Raw genomic sequence first — 26063 nt, forward strand, 5'->3', positions numbered from 1 at the left:
TGCCAATAAAAATTTTTTTTCGTGCGTTTTTTTGATATATAATTTGATAATTTTTGATAATCGTAAGTTAATAATTGTTGTTTTCTTCTTTACAGGTAAGTCCAGAACGAGTCTGTTGCAGTAAGAATAGTAAGATTCACAGTACTTACAAAAAAAATATGAAAAGAAATATAATAATAATGATTTATTTATTTTCAAGAATTAGACGTGTATGTACATCCCATGTCCGTATATTTTTATGCTTGGCGTAAAATATTGCATATCACCTACAAAATAAATGGCAGCATAAAATTTTAATGAGCTCGTACTGAAAACATGAAATGCCATGTAACGAATGAAAGCTTCATAATTAATATCCGCCTGGATCCAACTTTGAAAACCGTCAGTGGATTATTTATTTTATTTCTCATAAATCAAACCGTTTATGAGAAATGAAAACCCCGGGACACATAATAACGAAGTATACCCATTTTTTTTTCATCGTGTTTGACGCTTTGAAAAAAGATCCCGAAGAAATTTAAGTTAAACGCGAAAAATAACCTGATTTTTAATGAATGAACAAGAAGAACAAAAGTTATTTTTTTCTGGTCCATGGGAAGAGGAAAACCTATGTAAGCCTGGCTCCACATTGTATAAAGAGCGCTGCCTTGCAAGAAAGTTGTACTAACATTTAAGACGAAAAAGGGCAACGACCGCTTCTCCGTACAAACGTAGTCCCCATTTTCCTCTCTCAATGAGGAAAATGAGGGTTACGTTTGTATGAAGAAACGGTCGTCCACTATCCTATTAAACTTAGATAGTAAACATCAGCGCGTAAACCATGCTAGGGAAGAATGGCGCCAAGTTGTAAAGCTCGCGCACAATATATGACAGTCAACATTGTCACGTTTAACACCACTGAATGAAGAAAAAGTACCTATTGCCCGCGCGCAAATTCCGTGCATTCGGAGGTCGAGGAAGTGGGGGGTTGTGCGCCGCGCCCGTACGTACAAAATGACACCCCACTGTCATGACGTCCAACATTCCTAACATTCCTCAGCCTTGCACGGAATTCGCGCGCGGACAGTATTTAATGTTAGTATGTCTCACAACAGTTTAAATTCGACCAACCTAACATTTCAATAACACTTACATACCTAGACCTAATTATGAACGTCGACGAGTTCAAGTTAATATTAAACCATATGTTGTAAAGGGGTGTGATATGATAAGCGGTGCGGATTATAAATACATATGTCAATTACAGGACACTGACCCCGCTGAATCACACAACTGAAGGAGTCTGATAACTGAATTCTTTTACCGGCGAACTAAAAATGTTTTCTAACCCAACGTCGCTAATGAAATCAGATGTCATTTCTGCGGCAAATGTGGCGTTGGATGCCATTTAGTATAATTACGCAAGCTATATAGAACATAACATAGCAGTAAAATTGGTCGTGATTATTTCACGAGTCCTATTTGACTTACCAAATAGGGTTGTTGACACATGTTGAATATTATAACTAAATCTAGTTAAATAGATATAAAATGAGGAATTTATAACAATAAATTGGAAACTTAAACAATATATGGGAATCCATACTAATATTATAAATGCGAAAGTCTGTCTGTCTGTGTGTTACCTCTTCACGCTTAAACCGCTGAACTGATTTAGATAAAATTTGGCATAGAGATAGTTTGAGTCCCGGAGAAGGACATAGGTTAGTTTTTATCCCGAAAATCATCCCTTCAGAAAGTGAAAAGCGGGGTGGAATTGAGATAATTAATGAAGTGCCTGCTAATTTGTGTGCATAATATGCTCAAATTGCCGCGTGGCCATTGTGTCTAAACGCGTACCACGCGCTGAGACACAATGGCCACGCGTTCAGGCACCACTGCCACGCGCTCAGACACAATGGCCACGCGCTCGCACAAAAGAAGCAATGGATTTTGTTTAACAGATTAGGGTCTTTGGCCTAAAAATAATTTGAAGAGATTTAAACCTCGTTCTTGTTACTTACATGTGTGAAAAAGTTACAACCCCTCGATCATAATCAATCCTCACATTGTCAGTTGTATGATATAAGTGTCGGGTTTTTTGATATTAACGGCTCGCTAAATTTCACACCCACATTTAGAATTGCGGGCGGGCATTCTGTCGAAATTATTCTCAAGCATAGATTACTTTGCATAACCCTTGTAACTCGCATAACTATCATTCGTATGTAAAGTGAAAAGTTGCGACATATCTTTGTGACATTGATTCAATATTTATTTAAGACTGTCGCAAAATATACCCATGTAAAGTGACGAAGAAAGCAGGGTATGTCTTTCGAGATCTATTTATTAAATTTGTTTGACACTTTTGGCAGCCCAAACAACTAACAGGATTGAGACTTATTAGGTGACTTTAGATCCCTTTCAATAGTGATTGATAGTGTCACAGAGGAGACGTTATAATGTAAGTTACCTTTTTGTCGAGGTCTACGTACTTGCTTAAAATGTTTTGCTTCTTAAATCATATAAAATAATAACCGTCCTTTTGATGGCTTAACTCGAAAATAATAACTTTTCACGTGCTCGGAATAACAATTCGCCACGTACCGTGACTGCCGCGCCAGTTATTTGCCAACTTCGTCCGGGCCGCGTTTTATAGACGTTTCTCGGGAACTGTAAGCGAAACACGTGCTGGGCTGCATTAACAACTGTACGGGTTACCTCAAAAGTAACCAGGCTATTTTGGATGTGTTTATGTAATAATATCATGTACAGTCGAAGGCAAAAATATCGATCTAGACAAATGGCTCAAAAATATGTGAACATGACTTTATTGTCTAAGGTGTAAGAGCGTACACATATTTTTGAAACTTTGGGAATGTATATATATTTATGCCCTTGACTGCACCTATTAATAGCGCACTCGTCGCTAAAGCAATCGCAATCGCACACTAGTTTTGTTATACACAATGGCTTATGTTGTCTGACACAAAAATTAACTTACTATATTTAATATAATTTATATATGTTCCCCGTGAGATACGTTTATGGAAGCATCTGTATTTAAGGACATTTATGCTATTTTAAGTTCTTTGTTCATCCCATGTATGTTCTCTGTGTTATCTCCTTAATAAATAATAAAATAATAATCCAAAATTCCAAATGACTGTCTGCAAAGCTTGATTAATAAATATTTAAAAAACCAACTTGACATAGACCTTACTGGTCCAGTGTTCACCAACATCCACTACCTCAACATGGCAGTCATGCCACACGTCACACGTTAGTTGTGTCATATCATATGACGAATGTGTGTGTTGTGATTTTTTTTTCTACGTGAATATTATACTATAGTTTTTACTCAAACGCGATAAATTTTTCTGGAGCACCGTACGTAGTTTACCAAAAAATGTTCGTACCGCAAAATGTTTTCTTACTTGACGACAGCGTCATCAGCGTCATTTTATTTATTCACCAAATCGCTTCTACATAATTATTTATGTATAGAAATTACTAAGATAGAAAAATTGACAGAAAGTTGTTGAATGGACAACATAAGTTTTAACCATTATGACTTGAGTTATTAAGGTTAGCTATGGACTGGTTGATCATATAAGGTATATAAAAAAAAATATATAAACAAGTTTTATATTAGCCTAGCCTCTATAGCCTAGTCGTGCAGTGCGACGCGCGACGCGCTGGTCCCGGGTTCGAATCCCGGTAAGGGTATTTATTTGTATGTTTATCACAAATTCGTGAGTTATAGGTTATGGATGTTTTCTATGTTTATATATCTACATATTATATGTATCGTTGTCTAGTACCCACAACACAAGCTTTATTGAGCTTACTCCGCAGTAAGCTCAATAAAGCTTCCCACCACTAGGTCGTCCCGCGACTAGGTCGATTTGTGTAAGATTGTCCAATATTTACTTATTTATTTACTAAAAAATCACCGCACATCTTCATTACCATTCATTCATTCATTTCATTCATTCATTTGTATTTGTATTACCAAACGAGTTAAGTGGTGGACCTATAGTCATATTCGTATGACTTTGTGATTATATTTATTACAGAATGTCAGTCCTTCGTAAACAACTAATCAGGTTAATCCTTGAGTGTGTGGGGAATATGTTCCAATTACGGGAATTCCCCTTGATGATAATTCACGAGGGTGCGGATCGTTTCGCTTCATTCACTAAAGTAAGATATGGCTTATATCTAGCTTATATTTATATACGAGAATCCACCACATAAGTCACATCTCCAAAGTTACTTTTAATTATAGGTGCGATTTTAATGTCCGCGTGCCAATTCCGTGCATTCGGAGGTCGAGGAAGTGGGAGGGTGTGTGCCGCGCCCGTACGTACAAAATGATACTACTCTGACATGACGCCTAACATTCCTCAGCCGTGCACGGAATTTGCGCGCGGACAGTAGGTAATTGCTGGCTAAGTGGGAGCAACGAATTCAAACGACCGACGCGCGTTCGATTGTCGGTGGCGTTTGGAGAGGCCTTTATAGTCACAGACAAATAATTTTGTGAAATAAGGAATCGTCTGACACGTCACGGCACGGACATGCACTAACAGGCACGACAACGATCTTATCAAACGGAAGTAGACCTTTAGATCCGCTGTTCAGATTTTCTTTAAGGCGGTTCCCTGAGCCAGAAGGCGAAAAATCTCCTTATATGATCCTGTTTTTCTAAGAGGCGTTGATATTCGTAGACGTGGAAAAAATATATGTAGTTCTTGACTATATTATCTTTAACAACATAGCTTCCGATACACGAATTATGACACTTCGCTCGATACAATTAATTCCCAAAGTAACCTCTAACTCGGACTTTTAATCCAACTTTACTCGGTTATTTATTATGTGATACTATACATAAAAAAAGAAGAAAAAACAATCTTAACTTAAATAATCATTTCATAGCTTTCGAATTTCGATATTGTAGGGTAACGTTTTTAAAATAAATAAAAATCGACAAAATTCGATCAAAATTGACACTTGGCGCGCATGATCTTTCCCGTTCTTTCTTGCGAAATGTGACAGAGACAGCGGCAAACCGACGGAACGGCCTTAAGTCTGAGTCAATCGAGCGTGCTGCGTTAGTCGTGACGTAACAATACAGCAGATTTATGGCATTTGTAAAATCCGTTTAGTTCCGAAAATTCGTGAATTTGATAACTACTGCACTGGTTGCACTGAGTGCCTCAGTTTTAAATATTTAAATACTTTTAGGGACGTGATATGTCGTTACTCTGTAAGTACATACTGATATTCCAGCATTGTTTTAAGTGCCTCTATGTTACTTAGATTTGATTGTTAATGGATTCACTAGGTATAAAAAGGCCTGCTAACCATTGGACCATTTCTAAGCTTAAAATAAATGAACAACCGTTTAAACAAAAGAGATGATCTAAATTTTGCAGCCTTGCACAGAATCTAGACCGTAATAAAACAATACTGTGAATCTACATAAATTATTAATCTGGTCGCTATTATAAAATTCCAGTTTCTAAGAAGTAGGTACTAAGTAAAGGCGAGCCAATCTGCTTCGTCCTTCAAATTACTAAGCTGTTTCAGTGGAAAAGGCGGAAAGATTTCAGTCAGATATTTCATTTTCCACCTTGACATAATCTTCATTCAAAGGTTTTTTTAGACCGCTTGTTTGTTGACAGTCTAAATGGAGTTAAGGCAGCGAATGGCCCGGAACAAAATCGTCTGTCATCTCCGCTCTAGAGCTTCGCTTCGTTCTGAGTGAATAGGATAGATCCGACCTGTCGAGGTCTCCGGAAATAATCTAGATTTCTGAACTCGATTGAATCTATCTATCTATAAGCATTTAGAGCTTACTCCGGTACGTTTAATATAACATACGAGTACATTAGAAATAATTAGATTACGTCGGAAATACTCAAGTGCTTCCTTAAGGGCGTACCCACTTGTACCTGTATCAGATAAGGACAAAAGTATAAATTTTATTGTAGCTAATGGATTATATTACTGTACTTACTTAAGAATTAGGGAGCATTGTTCTTCTTTAGATTCAAACTGGCCGTAAATATATATCCATGCGATACCGTTAGCCTAAAATTGGTAATTAAAACAGCATATGTTTTACTATAAATCGCTTCGGTTTCTATTAGATGTTTAAAAGTTCAATTGAAAAGATGAGTCTTAATTTTTAACTTTTCTTCCGACCAATACCATAACCACAATGTCCAAAATAAATTTATCATTTAACATCCTTGCAGCGCATATGGTTGCGCCGTGATATCGTTTTTCGCACAACCCATCTGTCGTCTCTCTGAAATTGGCTAAATATAGACCATATTTTGTCGCTTGATTTGAGTCACGGGATGGCTCCATAATCCATACGTCATTCTTATAAAACGGGATTCCTTTCAAGCATTTCGTCAATACATAAGAACATTTTATATTCAACCATTTTTTTTATCTTGGTGTAAATTGACGAGTTTTTGCATTGCGTAAAACCTGCTTGCTGCCGTGCAATTTTAATGGTTAAAAAACTGATCCCAGCATATGCTCGTTGAACTCCAGTTAATATTATACCACATCGGCACAAGTCAACAAGCTCGGAAGCGGTGCTCGTTATTTTTATCGTGGCCACTACCTCTCCCGCTGTGGCGCTGTGAGCCCAACGTAACAGGTTTTACTTTTACGCGCCTTTGATATTGACTGAGTTAATGTCTTTCATGTTTAATGGGATTAACGAGTGGCTTGTTTATAGGTTAATAGTAACTGTGGCATATTAACAAGCGCAAAGAGACACTGTTGATAATTTAGATCAGGGGCTACCAACTTTTTAACGCAATCCTTAATTGTTGTGGTTGTGGACGAGTACCTTACCTGCGGTGTTATCGAGCTGCCCGGCTCGAAAACATTTAGAAATCGGTTATGTTATATTAGTAATTCAATTACCTATATTTTATATTCCTTGACGGTATACCTTTAACTTTAACTGAGATCCAACTCCACTAAGATACTACATACATACTTATGTACATAATAGTTGGAAAAAAATACATACAGACATAATTACATATCCATTAACAAATAATAAGGATTCAACATTTTCGCCACTTTTAGCTCGAATGTAAATGATTCTTCCTTTATTGTAATTCGATAAATTCAACGATTTTGATCTCCAGTAAATAAATTGAATGAATACCAAACATTACCAAACTTACCGACTTACTTAATAACCGATCGGTAACATACAAATCTCTTCGCTTTGCATTGTAATGTAGCCGCACAGTTTTCTTTTATTTCCCTCACACGGTTGGATTACGGAAACCTACGGATTTCATTCCGGGGATTCCAGATATAAATAAGATACAATTTATACGGTTTTACTAACAATAAAGGAATCAAAACATCGTGATCTTAAATTACAGAAATATTCTGTTTTCAGTACAAAGACGCCGGTCTCGTCTATTTGTCTGTTAGACTCGCAAACTAGTCAAACTACTCAATATACTGTTATGACGTTCGATGTCTAGAAAAGATCTATATCCGTTTTATCTAACCGCGATTGTCGGTGGAACAACAACATCGAAAGCTACGGATCAAGTTCTTTTTTATTGATTTAATTTAGCTCTATAGATGTTATCAGCTACTATTATAACTGTCTCGGTTACTACTACTTACTATACCTATAGCCTAATGGGACACATCGTCAATGAAGCGGCAAGCGGCGTGCTGGTGCATGACTCACAAACATGATTACTATTCTTGAATGATTATGACTGAATCTTAATAAATTTCTTGCTCCGCATTGGATGCTGTCAACAGGTCGCCAGCAGAACATTATAAGCATTGCAAAGCTCTTAGGAACATCTATTTTCTCATAGTGATTCAACAATTTATGTAAATGTACATGTTAGTCAGTTACCTCCGTACAGTTTACGCAGAAAATCCAAGGAAGCGTAGGGAATCCTCGTTTGCGCCCACGTCCCAAATGCAAACTGCAAAATGCATCTCTGCTGCCGCTTCCCTTATTGTAAATTCCTATTACTTTGTGTGCGAACTACGTTTATCTTAAAGCTTACACAATACAACGCTCATGTCACCAACCTAAATGATAGATTCCCCTAAGAAGAGAAACATGCTAAAGCACAATGATACCGTTTTCTGGGTGGGTCTGGGATACGTACATGTTGCAATACTGGCAATGTTCAGAGAATTTATGTTGATTTAAAACAGCTACAGCCATGCATCCAATATCTGTACTCGATCAAAGGCATACAGCATAGTGCTCATGTTTGTCCTCCTCGTTAGTGTCCCCTGCGTATGTCTTCCTTTGACCGCGCCTGGATTGTTCGTATGAGTATCTACGAGACTAGATCCAATTTAACTTGAACGAGAGTTTGTTATCGCTTTCCTCAGATTGTCGAGAGTTGACTGAACGATCTGTGGCTACAGGTATCAAATTAAACTTATCATACGTTGCAAAGTTATGCGCTTATTGAAGTTAGCTATTGCGGATGAGATACGGTGTGTCTTAAGTCTATAAACTAGGCTTTGTGTTGTGCAAGGCACGTGTTTCAACTAGCCCTAACGATTATCATGTGTACGTGAAACATACACAGAGCTCAGTTACGCTACACATGACTCACTATTGACCGCTATTGGTGTTGAGAACAAACATACGAATGCCCGTGGTAGGCAATATTTTTATTAGTACACTTGTTTTGGCCTTGTGTTATGATATGAGTATATGCTGATAAGGCTCATGCAGCAAATGACCAAGTTCCCCGTTATTCTGATCAAACCCGCACTTTTTTGTTGATCACCGTTTTGTGGTACACGTAAAGAAAATCCACAAATGTTTTCGATATTCTTAGGGCATCTTGCTGAAGCCTTTAACGTGGAAGAAAAACTTAGTCATTATGTCGCTTTGTCATTACAACAATTCTAATTATGACTAATTGGATTGGCGCAGTATTGTTACGATACTATTACGATAAAGTAGGTAATAAATGGAGTTAAGGTTATCGCTCCATCTGATCCTACGCTGCAGTTTGCGTCCAGTCCTTTGCGTTGCATCGTCCGTTTAAGAAATATTATAATATAAGTACTAGGGATAGGGCTACCACTAAACCAGCAACTAGAGTAACATGTACCGAGTTCAAGTCATCTCTCCACCTAATTACGCTGCAATACGCGTCGTCGCCCATATCGCGCTGCGCTCGCCTTTGTAGTCGATGATTTTTCGCTCAGGAAATAGCCAGGGCTGTCACTAAACTGGTGTAACATGTGCCAAGTAAGGTCATCGCTCCACCTGACCCTACTGCAGTTCGCGCCGTGGCCCATTTCGCTGCGTCCGCGCAGTCGATGATCCTTCGCTCAAGAGATAGCCAGGGTTGCCACAACTAGTGTAACATATGAGGAGTAAGGTCGTCGCTCCACCTGACCCTACGCTGCAGTTCGCATCGTGGCCCGCGTAGCTGCGTCTGCGCAGTCGATGATCCTTCTCTTAAGAAATAACCAGGGTTGCCACACAAGTGTACGTGTACCGAGTAGGGTCATCGCTCCACCTGACCCTACTGCAGTTTGCGCTGTGGCCCACTTCACTGCGTCGATGATCCTTCGCTACCACCAGGGTTGCTACTAAACTAGTGTAATATGTGCAAAGTAAGGTCATCGCTCCACCTGACTCTACCCACCCTGCAGTTTGCGCCGTGGGCCACTACGCTGTGTCCGTGCATTCGATGATTCTTCGCTCAAGAGATAATAGCCGGGGTTGCGAATGTTGTAAAATACTTTGACGATAAAGACCGCGAAACCCTCAAAGTGAAACTAATAGTCTTAAGATACGTTATATATGGTCGACCTTCACCGATACATCTGACGGATGAAACTTATATTTTATGAAAGAAAATATGTTCCTGAACAAATAGGGTTGCCTAAAGAAATATGGTCAAATTTATTCATGTTGTACAAGTTGTATACTTTCCATTGGAACTTATTTCGTTCGTCAGACAAATCGGTGAAATTTGAAGAAAAAAAAATTATTTTCAAAAATTTATTAAAAATAGCCTTGACCATATTTCTTTAGGCAACCTTATTTATTTATGTTTAGGAACATATTTTCTTTCATAAAATATAAGTTTCATCAGTCAGATGTATCGGTGAAGGTCGAAACGGTCGGAAACGATATAATCTGGTTCATACAACACTTTTAGATGACCCATTAAAATATAAGCTCATTACGTAATAGAAAACTCCAAGATAATTTACAAAACAAAATCTAAATCTTATGCCAGAAGGTATACGGTTGAAAACAAAAATAGCCTCATTAGAAATCGGTCACCGTATGACGATATACACGAAGCGTCGTAAAAATAATGCTCCGAATATACTTTTACGAGTGCAAATAAATATTAGGTAAGTCTTCGATAAGGCGTGGCAACCCTGCATCACGACTTCACGACAGGATGCGTTGTAGCCGATACTACCGTCCTTACTAAAAAGGTATTATGTATCGTATCCTGGAAAAAGGGACCTTAGGGTGTGTGGCGCGAAGTGTCGCATATGTAATGGAACATCGTTAATAATCTTAAGTCCACTTTTACTTTAAACCCTTTAAACGAGTTAGGATGTTTTGGAATAACACGAGGGTAGAATATTACACCGAGTGTACTAGTCCTTACTCCGGGAACACGTATCGCACGGCACTTGTATATAATTGAGGATGTTAAATCGGGACAAGGTGGGAAGACTACAATGGAAGCAATTAGGCAGAGTAATTAACAAGTAAAAAGTTTAAAACATTGTAACGCGACTACGGATTTTCATTACATACTCCTTAGTCTCTTCTTTTTTGTAATTTGGTTAAGAAGATCGTCTGCAACTCTGAGAGATATAATTGACATAATGAAGGCGAGAGATTCAACGAGATGCAATTTTTATCGAAATCGCTACCTTGATGTCTCGGTGGTTAAATAATTGGTATTTAAACACTATTACCAGTAGTTTAATTCCCTTGGTTATTACCCGGAAAACACTAAAAAGGCTGTGCCGACTAAATGAAAAATCTTGATAGCACTCAGACGAGACGTTGACTTGACATAAAACATGATAAATCACCGTGATTTCCGAGAACCACTGTTCGGTAGCATTTTATCCGTCTGTTACCGTCAAACTGTCCGTTTAAATTGCTCAGCTCTAATATGGCAACATCGGTAACTTGCCGTGTATTGTCATTGTATACGCGAGTGCGGGCGAGTCGTATTTCTGGCCGAACTATTTGGCCTTTAACACTACGCTCGTGCTCCTACTGCGCCACATGATCGAAGTCTGTGAGTGTCTACAAATTCCATATGCTGCTGTCGCTGCTGATATGTTGCCGTGGCATGATCCGAATACGAATATTCCACTGCTAGTGCCGCTACTCCTGAAGCTGTCAGTTTTCTTTTCTGATTGCGGCTCGAAAACCGCCTCCGACGGCATCCTTGGGCGATGTGATAAGTGGCACGGGCATGAGTAGGAAGGCGTTAACACGATATACCTGTTCTGTTCACTGCCCTACCCACAGCAGCATCGCACACTGGTTCGACTCGCGCGTTCACTGTAAGCAATCGAATGACACCCCTTGTGCGAAATGTGCGAATGCGAAGAATGTCCCGTCTGAAATAACTCTGAATGAATGGATTGTCCCCCGTCGAGATAGGCGGTCACCCGTGCTAATTTTGGATTGGAGTGTCCAGTTGTTTATCAATGAGATTCTCGTACAATCCAGGGGTACATTAATAGACTAAACTGTAGGCGAAACTTTATACGTTTTACCGTACTTTACTGGTCGTTTGCTAACTTATCAGAAGCCTATTGATATTGTTGATGTCAAAACTGTCAAAAGTGTTAACTGTGTTAACCAAATAATCAAGATCGATTGTTCTTGTATAATTAATGCAAACAATCACTTAACATGAAATACCTATTGGCTACAGACCGGCAGTGATCCTAATAGATAGTAGTATAAACTACTGGGATTCAGATAATTTTCTTCGCCATTTTATTTTCTCCAAGCGCTTCGTACTGCTAGTTGTTTGTATACATTACATGTGTTTGTAGAGAAGTGACTGCTTTTAATTCGATACCTAGTATTAAAAGTGCAAAGCAATTTATTATAATTTATGTACTGCGCACGTGTAATAACGGAACAGCTATCACTCGATCGATTTGAAGTGCATTTGACCCCAGACGTGCCTAGAGAAAGTGCGACATAATGTCTCCTTTTCGGATTATGATATTCATAATTACATCCTGATGATCGCTATTGGCTATGTGTGAAGTGCTTAGTGGGAGAAACATAGCGACGACCAGTCGACCACCCATGGCGTAGGAAAAATATCAATTTTCATGGGACATGGGACTACATCTTCATACTATTTGACAGCTGTCAACTGTCTGACAAGTAGAGTCGAATGTCTGTCTGTTGAATGTCAAAATTCAGCAAGTCAATATTAAACTTTTAGCTTCGCCCTCTTAACAATAGAAAAAACCGGCCAAGTGCGAGTCGGACTCGCACACAAAGGGTTCCGTACCATTACGCGAAAAACGACAAAAAATTTACGTTTGTTGTATGGGAGCCCCATTAAAATATTTATTTTATTCTGTATTTAGTATTTGTTGTTGTAGCGGCAACAGAAATACATCATCTGTGATAATATCTACCGTCTAGCTGTCACGGTTCATGAGAAACAGCCTGGTGACAGACAGACGGACAGCGGAGTCATAGTAATACTGTCCTGTTTTTACCCTTTGGGTACAGTACCCTAAAAGAGTGACTCACAAAGCATTCTACTGGGTTCCATTTCACGAAATTTATCTACATAGAAGTTTTGTCGTACATCCTTTTGTTTTATGATGGAATTTAAATTGTGATAAAAATCATATATTTAATTCAATATTTATATACAAACATTATGTATAAAATTTTACTCGACAGGTGCGTCACTCTTGCGGATTCAATTATTATGAACAACAGATCACCACTAGATACTAGATAGTAACATTACATAAAGTAAACGTGCCTTCCGTTGGCTCTTAGTTTATCTTTGCTTGTTCTCTGCTCACTTTCTTTTCCTGTTGTATAATGACGTGATCGATATTGTCGCCATTCGCAAAACTTTCACGGCAGATAGCTCATTTATAATCACAATTATTAGTCAACAGCAATAATACTAAGACGTTGGCGATATCGTCTCTGCCTTAAAATAATATGTGCTACTGAAAAGAAAATTAATAATTAAAAAAGAGAATATTGATTCAATTTGTAAATGCACTTTGGAAGCGCTGGTGGCCTAGCGGTAAGAGCGTGCACTTGCAATCCGGAGGTCGCGGGTTAAAACCCCGGCTCGTATCAATGAGTTTTTCGGAACTTATGTACGAAATATCATTTGATATTTACCAGTCGTTTTTCGGTGAAGGAAAACATCGTGAGGAAACCGGACTAATCCCAACAAGGCCTAATAGTTTCCCCTCTGGGTTGGAAGGTCAGATGGCAGTCGCTTTCATAAAAACTAGTTCCTACGCCAATTCTTGGGATTAGTTGCCAAGCGAACCCCAGGCTCCAATGAACCGTGGCATAAATGCCGGGACAACGCGAGGAAGATGAGATGACTTTTTGAAAGTCATGTCGAAATTTGTTGTCCAAGTTACCAAGTGACATGACCATCAAAAATTTAATTGTTTTTGAACAAATAAGTTAGGCGCTAATTATAATGAAGGATGGAACTTATCGTGTGATAATGTGTGGATAATGTATGCTATGCACCAAGTAATTTATTAGGTATCTAGATAAGACTAGTCTTACATGTCAGGTAAAGAAAGATCCACAACATGTTGTCCGTATGTGGCAGTTGTCTGCTGGTTAACATAGAAAACAGATTAGACGGGTCTTTTTATTGACTTGAATTGATTTGCCACACGTTTGCATCCAACGTAAACGAAAACAAACTTTAACACCTTCGGCACAAGCTGCATAAACGATTTTTTTTTTATTGTAATAAATCTGGTTTGTGCCACCATTTCACCATCAGAAAATGTCTGAAAAATGAGCGATATATAGTTAGTAACGAAATAATGTACATGAATATCATGACAATCGGCAGCTGAATGAAGTAGCGAACAAAATTTTCAAAACGCACACGTACTATTGAAGCTCCAATCATGTTTACGACTGATTTAAAACAAAAGAAGTACGTATCAGTATTAATCATGCCATGAGTACGAGTAGTCAGTAACTACTCCAGCTGCTGCCTGGACAAAGCTAACGTCTCTAAAAATTTTAGAAGCAAATTTTAGAAACATATTGTTATCTGCAAATTTTCCTTTAATACTTCGTCAACTATGTTGCATTTGACTCTTCATAACTTTATACACCGTGGATAAAGTGCACCTTTGTAGGTTAAGTTTGCACGGGGGCGGTATTTCCTTTGTGCAGTTGCACTGCATAATATTACGTCTCAAGATTCTCAAGGAACTCCCTTGGCAACGGAGGCTGATTATATTAAAATATCACGCTGTATATCAGGTACCGATTCTCTAAGGGGTTGGTTTATGATATTTTCTTAGTTAGGTATTCTCTTCATCAAGTTGTGCAGCTTGTTCAAACATAAGAACCTGCGAAGGCTACGAGGAATCGACGGTTATGCTATGTATCATTTTATGCTTTGGAAAGAACCTAGCAGACCTGTATTTATTGTATATTTATAAAGAATGATTTTGTGCCCTTTATAGGGTTCGTCCGTACCCAAAGGGTAAAAACGGGACCCTATTACTAAGACTCCGCTGTCCGTCTGTCTGTCTGTCACCAGGCTGTATCTCATAAACCGTGATAGCTAGACAGTTGAAATTTTCACAGATGATGTATTTCTGTTGCCGCTATAACAACAAATACTAAAAAGTACGGAACCCTCGGTGCGCGAGCCCGACTCGCACTTGGCCGGTCTTATTTTTAATCCTTTTGGCGAATTAATCTAACATCCGTAAAACTACCTTCATACAAACGTAGCTTGAATTGTACATATTTCGTAAAAATTACTTGATTCTGAAATATCATTAACAACCAGCGTCTACAAATATCGACAATATTGTGCAGTACAATTAAAATTAACACCTTTTTTTTATGAAATTTTATATCTGAAACAACCATTAAACTTGACGACTGGTCTGGTCTAGTGGGTAGTGACCCTGCCTGTGAAGCCGATGGTCCTGGGTTCGAATCCCGGTAAGGGCATTCGTTACGCAGCACGGATATTTGTTCCTGAGTCTTGGGTGTTTTCTATGTATTTATGTATCTGTATATTATATATATTGCTAAATTAATTTTTAACAAGCAGAAACGTCTGCGATCGATGCTATTAAGCTTCGAATAAATTAAAAGTGGAAAAGTTACTGCGTTGGGTGAGACTTGAACTCACGGCCTCTGGATCAAGTCTCTCCCAAGGCAGTAATTTTTCCACTTTTAAATTTATATATATTGGTTGTCTGAGTACCCACAACACAAGCCTTCTTGAGCTTACTGTGGGACTTAGTGAATCTGCGTAAGAATGTCCTATAATACTTATTTATTTAAACTTATGATTAAATACGAAAGAAAGATGGACAAAATTTGAGAAGCTCTTATTATAGCTCTCGGGCTCTCTATAGGGCGCTCGGTTATATTCTGTGTATTGTAGTCCTAAGGGAAGCGGATGTGCTGTAGTGTATTCTTATTATTCTGCAGGTCAACCTCTGATAATATTATTCAGTGTTCTAGTTCCAAGCATTTTCGTTTGCCCCGTTTTTTTAATATATTCCTCTTTTGTCCGCAGAGCCGTCGGTAAAACATGCCTGCTCATCAGTTACACGACAAACGCCTTCCCCGGAGAATACATACCAACAGTGTAAGTATGCATGGTATTTTATGTTACACTATTATAAAAACTAGTATAATAGTAAGTGTAAAAATAGTACGAAATATGGAGTGTTTCTGTTTAAAACAGATGCCGTGGTACCCGTCCACCCATTCCCGGAAAAAAGCTTTTGGCTTAGTCGTTTATCCAATAGCCCCAACGATTGGCTTTCCCTTTGAATTGCTCATGCGTTCATTTAACTTAGCTCTAGGAATGGGTTTCCCTTTCAGATATATCGCTAAAATCGCCTTCCTAATTCAAAAAAATATGACATCTCGTGCTGTCAACGCGTTTAGTAGACACAGAGTCCTTCACTATAAACATAAATAAACAATATTTGATTATATTTTTACGAATAGAAACTTGAAAATGGCATAAGCGTTATAATTTATAATCGATACCCCTTCAAGAAGTTAGCGCTAAAGAGACGGGTATCAGCTTACCCGTATTATGAAGCGCTTTAAAAGTCAAATGAAAAGGTTTCAGTTGGCAACAGCTTTGGTAAGCAATGCCTTACGAAATACCCCTTCAAAAACCCTCCAAGGGAATACCGGGCCGGTCCCTGGTGCTACCCTTTGTCTAACAACGGCACATATTAGCACCTCGATCTCCAGGGAGTTGAGTTGATAAGAAGAAGGGTTATCATTATCAGTTTAATCGATGGTAGAAAAGTCCAGGAAACTTTAAAATTTAAAACTTTAAAACCACCGCAGAGGTAAGAAATCTGTACACAAAATATACACCCATTTCAACCGTGTTAAAAGTGTATGAACCACTAGTTACAATATTTTTCTTGTACGCTGGGCCGATCTTCTCATATTTATAATAATTATAGCCTCCATAGTAAACCGATCCATTGTTCGCTGAAGTACTTATTAGCCTGATTAAACGGTGAACAATGAGTAACTGTAAATGATAACGACTGCCAATACTCGGTCATTAAAATTGGATGCATACCTACATAATGGGACTTACCCTTGCATTTTAATTACTTTATTAAATTTATCTATACACTGATTTAACCTTTAACGATTTTTACTCATTATTAATATTCACAACGGCGGCAATAATTTTATCTATAGACTCGAGTCCCAGCATATCTATTTATTTGTGTCAACAAATCACCCCAATTCAAAGTCCGCCAATCACTCCATAGTATAAAACAAAGTCGCTTTTCGCTGTCTGTCTGTCCCTATATATGCTTAGATCTAAAATTACGCAACGGATTTTGATGCGGTTCTTACCTATCAATAGTAATTCTTGAGGAAGGTTTTAGTGTATAATTTGTAAAGGTTTTGTGTATCCCGTGCGAAGCCGGGGCGGGTCACTAGTTAAGCTATAATTTTCATGCTGGAAAAGGTGGTGCGGATAATTTAATCTCAAATCATACTAATCAAAATATACGTACAATTTCAGATTCGACAACTACTCAGCCAATGTGATGGTAGATGGCAAACCTATCAACCTGGGGCTCTGGGATACGGCGGGTCAGGAGGACTACGACAGACTCCGACCGCTCTCCTACCCACAAACGGATGTGTTCCTCATATGCTTCTCGCTCGTCAACCCCGCCTCCTTCGAGAACGTGCGCGCTAAGGTAACCAACATCCTGACACGGCTACGCCAGGGCCGACCTCTCCTACCCACAGACGGACGTGTTCCTCATATGCTTCTCGCTCGTCAACTTCGCCTCCTTCGAGAACGTGCACGCTAAGGTAACCAACATCCTGACACGGCTACGACACTCCGATCTCTCCTACCCACAGACTGACGTGTTCCTCATATACTTCTCGCTCGTCGACCCCGCCTCCTTCGAGAACGTGCGCACTAAGGTAACTAACATCCTGACACGGCTAGTCGGCAACTCTCCAGGTGCAAATCGTTTCGTTATATTTAGGCTACATACCGAGTATCAGAGTTTAGCACAGGTTGCTATGATTACTAAAGCTAAAACTTACGATAGCTAAAACTAGATCTTTTCAAAATAGTGTTTGTTAGATTTTAGTGTAACATATTTGTCCTTAATTCTGCCCCAACCCTTTCATCGTAAGAGCGCAGTTTTCCACAGATTGTATTGTAAATGCTACCATCTTCGTGTATGCATAAAATATTAGTACCTATTCAGTAATGTCGTTAACTGTGCTCAGTTTTTAAAGCTTATGCAATGAGAAACGAGTAAAACGTAAAACGCTCACTAAACTTATAAAAACAATGTAAATATTGGTGGCGTCGTATTAACGAAACTACTGATGCTATTAACATTAATCATTAAATTACCAATCATTTATTAATGTCAGTACCTAAACGGTAAATGTGTGATATTGTTAGTCTGTGGTAAAAGCATTGAAGTTGTCTTTACTGGTTTTAATATAATAAAATAATATAAATCAAGTGTCAACGATTCATGAATCACTGTTTCCTCGTTGAAAGAATGATTCATAATATCTCAAGTAGAAATTGATTCCATGACGCATGTCAGATGCTGCATGATCTTTATATTTCTGCTGAGACGCTCAACAGATTATCTTAATGTTCGATCGTTTTATGACGGATCGTAAAACACTACATTGCTCAAAACACAAGGAACATTAAGTAAGAAACTGTAAATGTAACTATACCTATAATGTAAATGTTAATCGACAATCAAAACACATTAAACATTTGTAGCTTCTAATGAACCAACTGATTGAGTTTCACGAATTTCACGAAACTAAAGAATCTGAAAAATATAAACTGTTAATCTTGTTAGCTAATTGAACTCGTGTGAACAAAATTTAAACACCTTTGTTTAGTGTCCCCTTTATTACCAGAATTGACAAAACGGACCCTTTTCATCACCTCGTTGTCTGTCTGTCTTTCACATTACGTTTGAACGCAGCAACTTAAATATTTTATGCTCGAATTCGGAAGTAATTGGAGTCATTGGATATTTGATGCGCCGTACCTTTGGATTAGTTAAGTTAGTTCGTTGTAAGTAAAAAGAAACTTTGATTACTTCCTTTCAGTTATAATTACTTTGCTCGCTTCCTGACCTGAAAGAAAGGAAGAAAATATATTTTATTTATTAACGCCACAACATAATGCATAAAGAAAAAACATACAAACATACATACAAATGTCTTATAGTAAATAATAAGTAACATATTGTAACTTGTAACATATTAATTTATTAAATTATATTTTGGTTGTACCCCTTCAAATTATGGAAGAGCGGGGCCTTCTGCAATCTTGGTTAGGCCACGTGGCTCCCTCTTAATAAATGGTTTGATCTATAGTCCCTTCGTTAGCCAGTACGGATTTGGGACGTCTGACTGCTTTGATTTTTTTCGCCAATGATTCATGAAGCGATTCGACAAGTTACGAGTCACCATGTATTCCTTTAACGAAGAGAGATATACCAAGTGATATTTCTAACACAATTTCCGAGATACTTGTTACTGGCCGGCGTTCTAACTTCTAACCTCAGCTATCGTAAGCCCCACGCCTCTTTCGACTATCAGTGCCCGTGTCTAATGATACCTGTTTGTGTTCCAGTGGTTCCCAGAAGTGAGGCATCACTGCCCGTCAACGCCCATCATCCTGGTCGGCACCAAGCTCGACCTGCGCGAGGACAAGGACACCATCGAGAAGCTTAAGGACAAGAAACTCGCGCCCATCACCTACCCACAGGTATTTTATTAGTTTTTTATTAGACCTTGGTCTTCGATTGAGGCCGTACGAGTCAACTAAAGGATTTAATGTTGCAGTACTTGTAGTCTACCCAACTGGAGACCAAAACTTTAGTTTAATCCCTCTTTCCCTTCTATCCTGACATTTTCCAACCGTTCAGATTCTGGAACACGCTGCGGGAGGGCCAAAGACGGACATGGCCTAACTAATGGAAAAGTGTCCTAATAAGAAAAGTCCCGACAGTGAGAACCGAGTACCTGCAAAGGCCGAAAGCCAAGCTCCACGTAGGGCCGAAATCTCGGAGCTGAGGCTGAAGGCTCAAACTCGCACGTTAACCATTTCTTCTATAAAATGTCAAATCTGGGCCAATTGAGATTTTTCCTCGCCTATAGATGCCTTTTATGGCCGTAGTTCTGCTATATTTTTCACCGTTCTATAGACGGTTTAACCAGTTCTAAAATCCTAATGTTTTGTGTTGCAGGGGCTAAGTATGTCTAAGGAGATCAACGCCGTGAAGTACCTGGAGTGCAGCGCGCTGACACAGAAAGGCCTCAAGACCGTCTTCGACGAGGCCATCCGCGCTGTGCTGTGCCCCGTGCCGCCCGTCAAGAAGAGGCGCGCCTGTAGCCTGCTGTAGAGGTGCGTACATACAGACAGACAACCTTGCAGTCAGTGTTCTGATACCCACGCCATGACCGGTGACGGTAATCCTAGCTAGTTGAGAACGTAAGCTCTGTTATGGCTCGCAAAGCCGAGCGTACTTTTGAACACTCAATAGTTTCTGGTACTTACAGTAAAGTATACGTAGTCGTTACAGAAGTTATTGGAGAGATTCGACCGGGATTCACGTGCCTGATGTTTCGTACGTATCTCGATCAATGAGACGAGCGTTTTCAAAATGGGTTTACGGGTTTTTACACTATCGTCCGAGAACGCGAATCTACATCTACATCTACAACAGTGCATGAAAGATGCCAGCAGTCTATGCCGCTGTGCGAAGGGGGCAGCAATATAATTATTCGCGTGCGATAGAGATAGGAAATGGCGGGTCAATGTCCACAACACCTTAGCTCACTATTCATCAAGAGCGCTTCTACGCTGGGTATATTGCAATGATACAGAGAATTTCGGTTTTTGTTTTAGACAAAGCGAGAGAGGTCGAATACTCAAAACATTATTAAACCCAGAAATTATTATATGATTTGGTGACTTGAATTTCAAGGGGGTTTGCAGCTTTTAATCACCATTATCTGGTAATATATATGAATAATTTCGTTTGATATATTGGTTTACATTTGTACCTATTGTGATTATTGTGACTAGTAACTTCGGCGTTATAAATAAAGATTTGTATTTGTATATCAAACATTATAGTCATTTCTGACTCACAACAGAATTAAAATTTGTTCTATTTTAACTTCCGCTGGATAAAGGGTTAACCTAATTTTTTGGAAATATTTAACTGGACAAGATAATGATTATGTTTTCAGATTCGCGTAGACAGCGGTGCCAGTGTGCACTTGCAGTGTGCGACCAGCACGGCATGGCTTCTGCAGCGCAACCGTCGCGTCGCTTGACACAAGTGCTGTAGGTATATAAAGTGGACTGCAATACACATACATACATGTTAGTTTACTGTTAACGCATACTAAATGTAACGTGGGTCGGTGTGTGTCATCCCTATTATATATAACTGTTTTTATAAATTCGGAACAACTCACTATTGGGTGCTTTACTCTTGACGCGTTCTTTGCTTTACATTAAAAGTTACATTCCTACATTTGTTAATAAATTGCTTCGGTACAAATTGTTTCATGAATTTACGTTTGGAATTGTTAAATTTTTTGTTAGGCAGAGATTATATTTTTCGATTGTGATGATTTATTTTTGTTCTCGCCTGTTTCAACGTAGTGGGTATAAGTACAGTATTCGTTAAGAAGTTAACATTTGTATTCATTGTGTATTAAAGTAGTTAAAAATTAATCAAATGACTTCCATTAAAGCTAATCTGACTAATATACTATATTTTACCTTTAGACAATCCAATCAAGATGGTACCAGCAAATCTTCTTTGCGTAGTCTTCTAAATATTAGACTACGGCACGGTTTTATAAACCTTTCTTAGACTTTATATCGCTCTGAAATACCAAAGCATGTGCTTTATGAATAGTAAAAACCGGCCAAGTGCGAGTCGGACTCGCGCACGAAGGGTTCCGTACCAATACGGAAAAAAACAGCAAAAAAAATCACGTTTGTTGTATGGGAGCCCCATTTAAATATTTATATTATTCTGTTTTTAGTATTTGTTGCTATAGCGGCAGCAGAAATACATCATCTGTGAAAATTTCAACTGTCTAGCTATCACGGTTCATGAGATACAGCCTGGTGACAGACAGACAGCGGAGTCTTAGTAATAGGGTCCCGTTTTTACCCTTTGGGTACGGAACCCTAAAAACTATCATCAGTCATATGACTTTTTTTTTTACTATCAAGGGCCCCTGATGCTATGAAAACATGTTGCCAAAATGACTCAAATATGAATTTAATTCTAGAAATCAATATTAATATTACACAAACGGTTTAACCCACGTAATTTAGTATGACTCACGGCAGTTTAAATTCGATTAATTTTACATGTCTTAAATGTTTATAAAACCGAGCCTACAACTTCAACAGTTTTTATTACAGACAGGCAGACTCAAACTAGTGATATTTCCTAAGTGTTCCGCTAACCATGCGGTTACATGTTAAGTTAGTTTGATGGAAGTCAGCTCGAAGCACTCTCGTGTGACATACGTTAGATACATATCGTTGGAATTGCGTAGCTAGATGTAAAAGTGTCCCACTGCCGACTTATAGCTGTTTAAAAGTTATGTTTTTTGCGTTTAATTGTAAACTGTTGTAACAAAGAAGAGGCCCGTGACAAGATAGATACTGAGGTTAACCCATCGGTTTAGCCAGTTTTGGTATAATACATTAGAAATGAAATTTCGACCAAGTTACTTTTTTTTTTTTTTTTTTATACCACGTCGGTGGCAATCAAGCATACGGCCCGCCTGATGGTAAGCAGTTACCGTAGCCTATGAACGCCTGCAACACCAGAGATATTACACGCGCGTTGCCGACCCTTTAAAAACCTGTACACTCCTTTTTTGAAGAACCCCATACTGTAGCCCCTCGGGAAAACCTACTTTAAAATTGTGTTGAATTTCTACACTAAATTTCTAATATTGTGAAATTTTTTATCGACTCTAAATAAAAGAAATATGCAAAAGGTTTAAATTGGGATAATTTTCAATCTATCCACTAAGACAACATGCCCTTTACAGTACATATGGAGCTACTTTACCGCACTAGTGCGATAATTGGCACATTACGTGACTATGTCGAAAATTAAAAGGGCCATATGTGCTGTAAAACGTTGTACGATACATGTGCGAATAGGTAATTATACAAAAATAGTTTTTAACTAATATTACGACTATAAGGCGACAGTGGGATTGATTGTATGAAAGAGGATAATTTATATTTTATGGGCATATATAAAAGGTCTACAATTTAAAAATTAGCTATTTAACATTTAGTTAATATCAATAAATAGTAAGAAAAGCTAATTGTAAATTAGGAAATTGAATGCCAAGTCTGAGTCACGGAATATTATATGGATTTACCTGGTCAATTAAAAAAATACTAATTAAACTATCACACGCATCCTCGTCATAATTTATGGATTTAGTTAGTGAACGTTTTTTTTTAACCTGTCTTAGGCTATTACACTACGGTAATTAAAGCGGTAAGACTGTGTGGGGGGATGGTAGCCTGGGGAAAATCCAGGACCCTTCCGCATCACACGAGACGGTTAGTGAACGAATCTATTTTCCCTATCTACGTTTATTATCTTTTTATAGAATATTCGTAAGATTCTCTAGTAAAACATGAACTCTTTTGTACTGTAGAATGTGCCTATAGATATAAATTATCGTCAAATGAATTGAACGTGCTAAGAAGTGCAGCCGGTCTTGTGAAATATCGCACAACTAGTTTAGCAACAACTTTCATAGGTTCGCCATTCTTCGAGCGATTTAATGTATAAATAGGCGATTCAGTCACTGTTTTAACGGGTCAAATGTAAACATAAAGCTTTTTGACAGATTTTTAAACTTTTTTTTAAAGAAATGCATTAATCCTTCTATCCAAGTAGTACTAACTGAATGGAAAAAACATTAAGTTTACATTTTTCCCATTTTATTTTTCGTATATGTATTCGAAAGCCATTGGTTTTCACTAAATGTGATGATGGATTTAGGCTTTAATTGACTGCTTTTATAGTCACGGCTTATTTTACCTCTTACGCCTAATTTCACATAGGTCTCAGTTACATTAGGTCTAGGCCTCTAGGTCTCTCTAGGCCTCAGTGGCACTAGGTTAATTACAGCCTGAATCCCCGGAACATGTAATGTGTAAGTAAAGTAAGGCGTTTAGTTTGTGTAATTGTTAATGCTTAGTAAGAAAATGTTGCCAGTTACAACCTGTTTTATGGTTACTTTTATACTGTAGGCCTCTAAAATTACGGATTCGTTATTAGCGTTGAAATTAAAGTAATAAATATCACTCCCGTAATAAATATAACCATGAAATGTTTTAATAAAAAGGTTTTCGGAGTGGTTTAGTCTGAGATAGTCCAGTAAAGTCGCCATCAGATATATCAGAGCGGTCGAGGTGGTCACAAATATCTGAACACGCCTCTACTGTCAAGGCGTGTTCAGATATTTTTGAGCACCTCGGCCGCTCCGATATATCTGACGGCGACTGTACGAGCAGCAACAATTGCACAAAATAATGCAACATAGCTGTAAGATTTTAATGTATTGTTCAGATGCAAATATTTAGAAGGATCATCATGTAAATAACGTAATATAGCAACAAATAAAAATTTTAAGCAGAGCACCGATGGCGGCGCATTTTTTATAATATGATTGTGTAGAATCATTTTTAGACGGGCTTTGACGCATTTTTTATGTAATATATAAGTAACTAAATTTTAAGAGAAACTTACTAAGTATTCGCTTTGTTTAATGATTTTAAAATGTTAATGTTTAATTTATATGTAATTTCTTATGGAACATAACTGTCAAACCAATACTTGCTGACTATTCTAGTTAAAGCAATTCAGAAATACGGTTTGATTTTTAAAATGGACTTTAAGTATGAGGCAATAAGAATGAAGAAATACATTCGTGCAATGTATTAATTTAGCATACGTCCTTTTCGGTATAGACCAGTTAGATAAGGATGGAACATAGCATTATTGTATCTAAAGGCATTATTATGATATTTAGTAACATCAGCCTCAGTTTTTGATTTTTACTAATCTTAATCCTTCAAATAAAAGGGTTAATATTATTCAAACCATCATTTTACGTAACAATGTTATTTTAAAAGTAAGTTTTGATGTTCGTCTTCTTTATTGATGTTAGAAATAATTGGTAAATTGTTTCAAGTCCTAATGTGTAAATGATTTGTATAACTCGGCAGTGGCGTAGCTAGGCGTGGGCGAATGGGGCCTTCGCTCACGGCCTCGCACTTAGGGGGGCCTCGCAAAGCCAACCTTTTTATTACCTCGGGAAAACACATTGAAAAGGGCCTCGCAGATGTGGTTTTCGCCCTCGCCTAGATTGGTTCACGCCACTGTAACCCAGTCCATGTTAGTCGATGTATTCCTTGTATCTGCTTTCAGGTAACTGCTATATTATAATTATTTTTGTATACAAATGAACTCGGGTTGGTTAGGCGTAACGCTGTCGAAGTAATTCTTCCAAATATTGTAAAGCCTCTGAATAATTCAAAATATATTTATATTAACTGTTCAGATGTTTGTTTTATTTTGTACTTATACTACTTTAGGTACTTACGCAAAACACGCTCCCATACAATCGAAAATCGAAGTTACACTCTCATTTTACAACGACAAGCTGAAATAACACGGAACTTCATGCCATGTTTCATGTTATTATTGCTTTTCGTTTTTGTCCCTCGCAAGTGTGTCGAAAAAGTCGTATGAAACACGTGTGCATTGGTCATTACACACATCGGCTTTCTTATTGTTCGCTCGCTTTCAGCTCGCGTGCCCAAATTACATATCGTCGCTATACTTACTCAACCTCATATCTGCAACCTGGTTAACCCGATTAACCCCGGGATAATGGGCTAACCCTGGCTGGCACAAGTGGCCCTTAAACTATAGATACTGTTAACCCTGTTAGCTAACCCTGGAACGCGCAAGTGTGTCCGCTTCTTTCACAGAAAATTGTTTTATAAAATGTAATGTTTCGCAGAATTTTCCTTTCAAACTATTTTTTTTTCAAAAACCGTTAACTATTTAGGTACAGCTAAAAGGTCATTGTGTAGAACCCATTAGGTCTAACAGAAAAGTAGGTTAGGTTGGAACTGCGACCCTTTGTGAAAAAATATGTTTTC

General features: G+C 38.1%; 1 protein-coding gene and 1 long non-coding RNA gene across 2 annotated transcripts in view; both read left to right on the plus strand.

The window, feature by feature from the left end:
* The window catches only part of LOC134744416 (ras-related C3 botulinum toxin substrate 2), a 51320-nt gene extending 29684 nt beyond the window's left edge, over nt 1-21636 (plus strand). The window contains exons 2-6 of the mRNA XM_063678226.1: nt 15837-15908; nt 17334-17514; nt 19452-19586; nt 20068-20225; nt 21077-21636. Coding sequence (XP_063534296.1) covers nt 15837-15908; nt 17334-17514; nt 19452-19586; nt 20068-20223 — 544 coding nt within the window. The 3' untranslated portion in view covers nt 20224-20225; nt 21077-21636. The remainder of the gene's footprint in view (nt 1-15836; nt 15909-17333; nt 17515-19451; nt 19587-20067; nt 20226-21076) is intronic.
* A 1144-nt stretch (nt 21637-22780) lies between these two features.
* Nucleotides 22781-25455, plus strand: LOC134744430 (uncharacterized). Its single transcript, XR_010128087.1, has 2 exons — nt 22781-25094; nt 25261-25455. It is a non-coding gene; the product is annotated as an uncharacterized LOC134744430 (long non-coding RNA).
* The last annotated feature ends 608 nt before the right edge of the window (nt 25456-26063 follow it).

Source organism: Cydia strobilella, chromosome 9, assembly GCF_947568885.1.
Source record: "Cydia strobilella chromosome 9, ilCydStro3.1, whole genome shotgun sequence".
Taxonomy (NCBI): domain Eukaryota; kingdom Metazoa; phylum Arthropoda; class Insecta; order Lepidoptera; family Tortricidae; genus Cydia; species Cydia strobilella.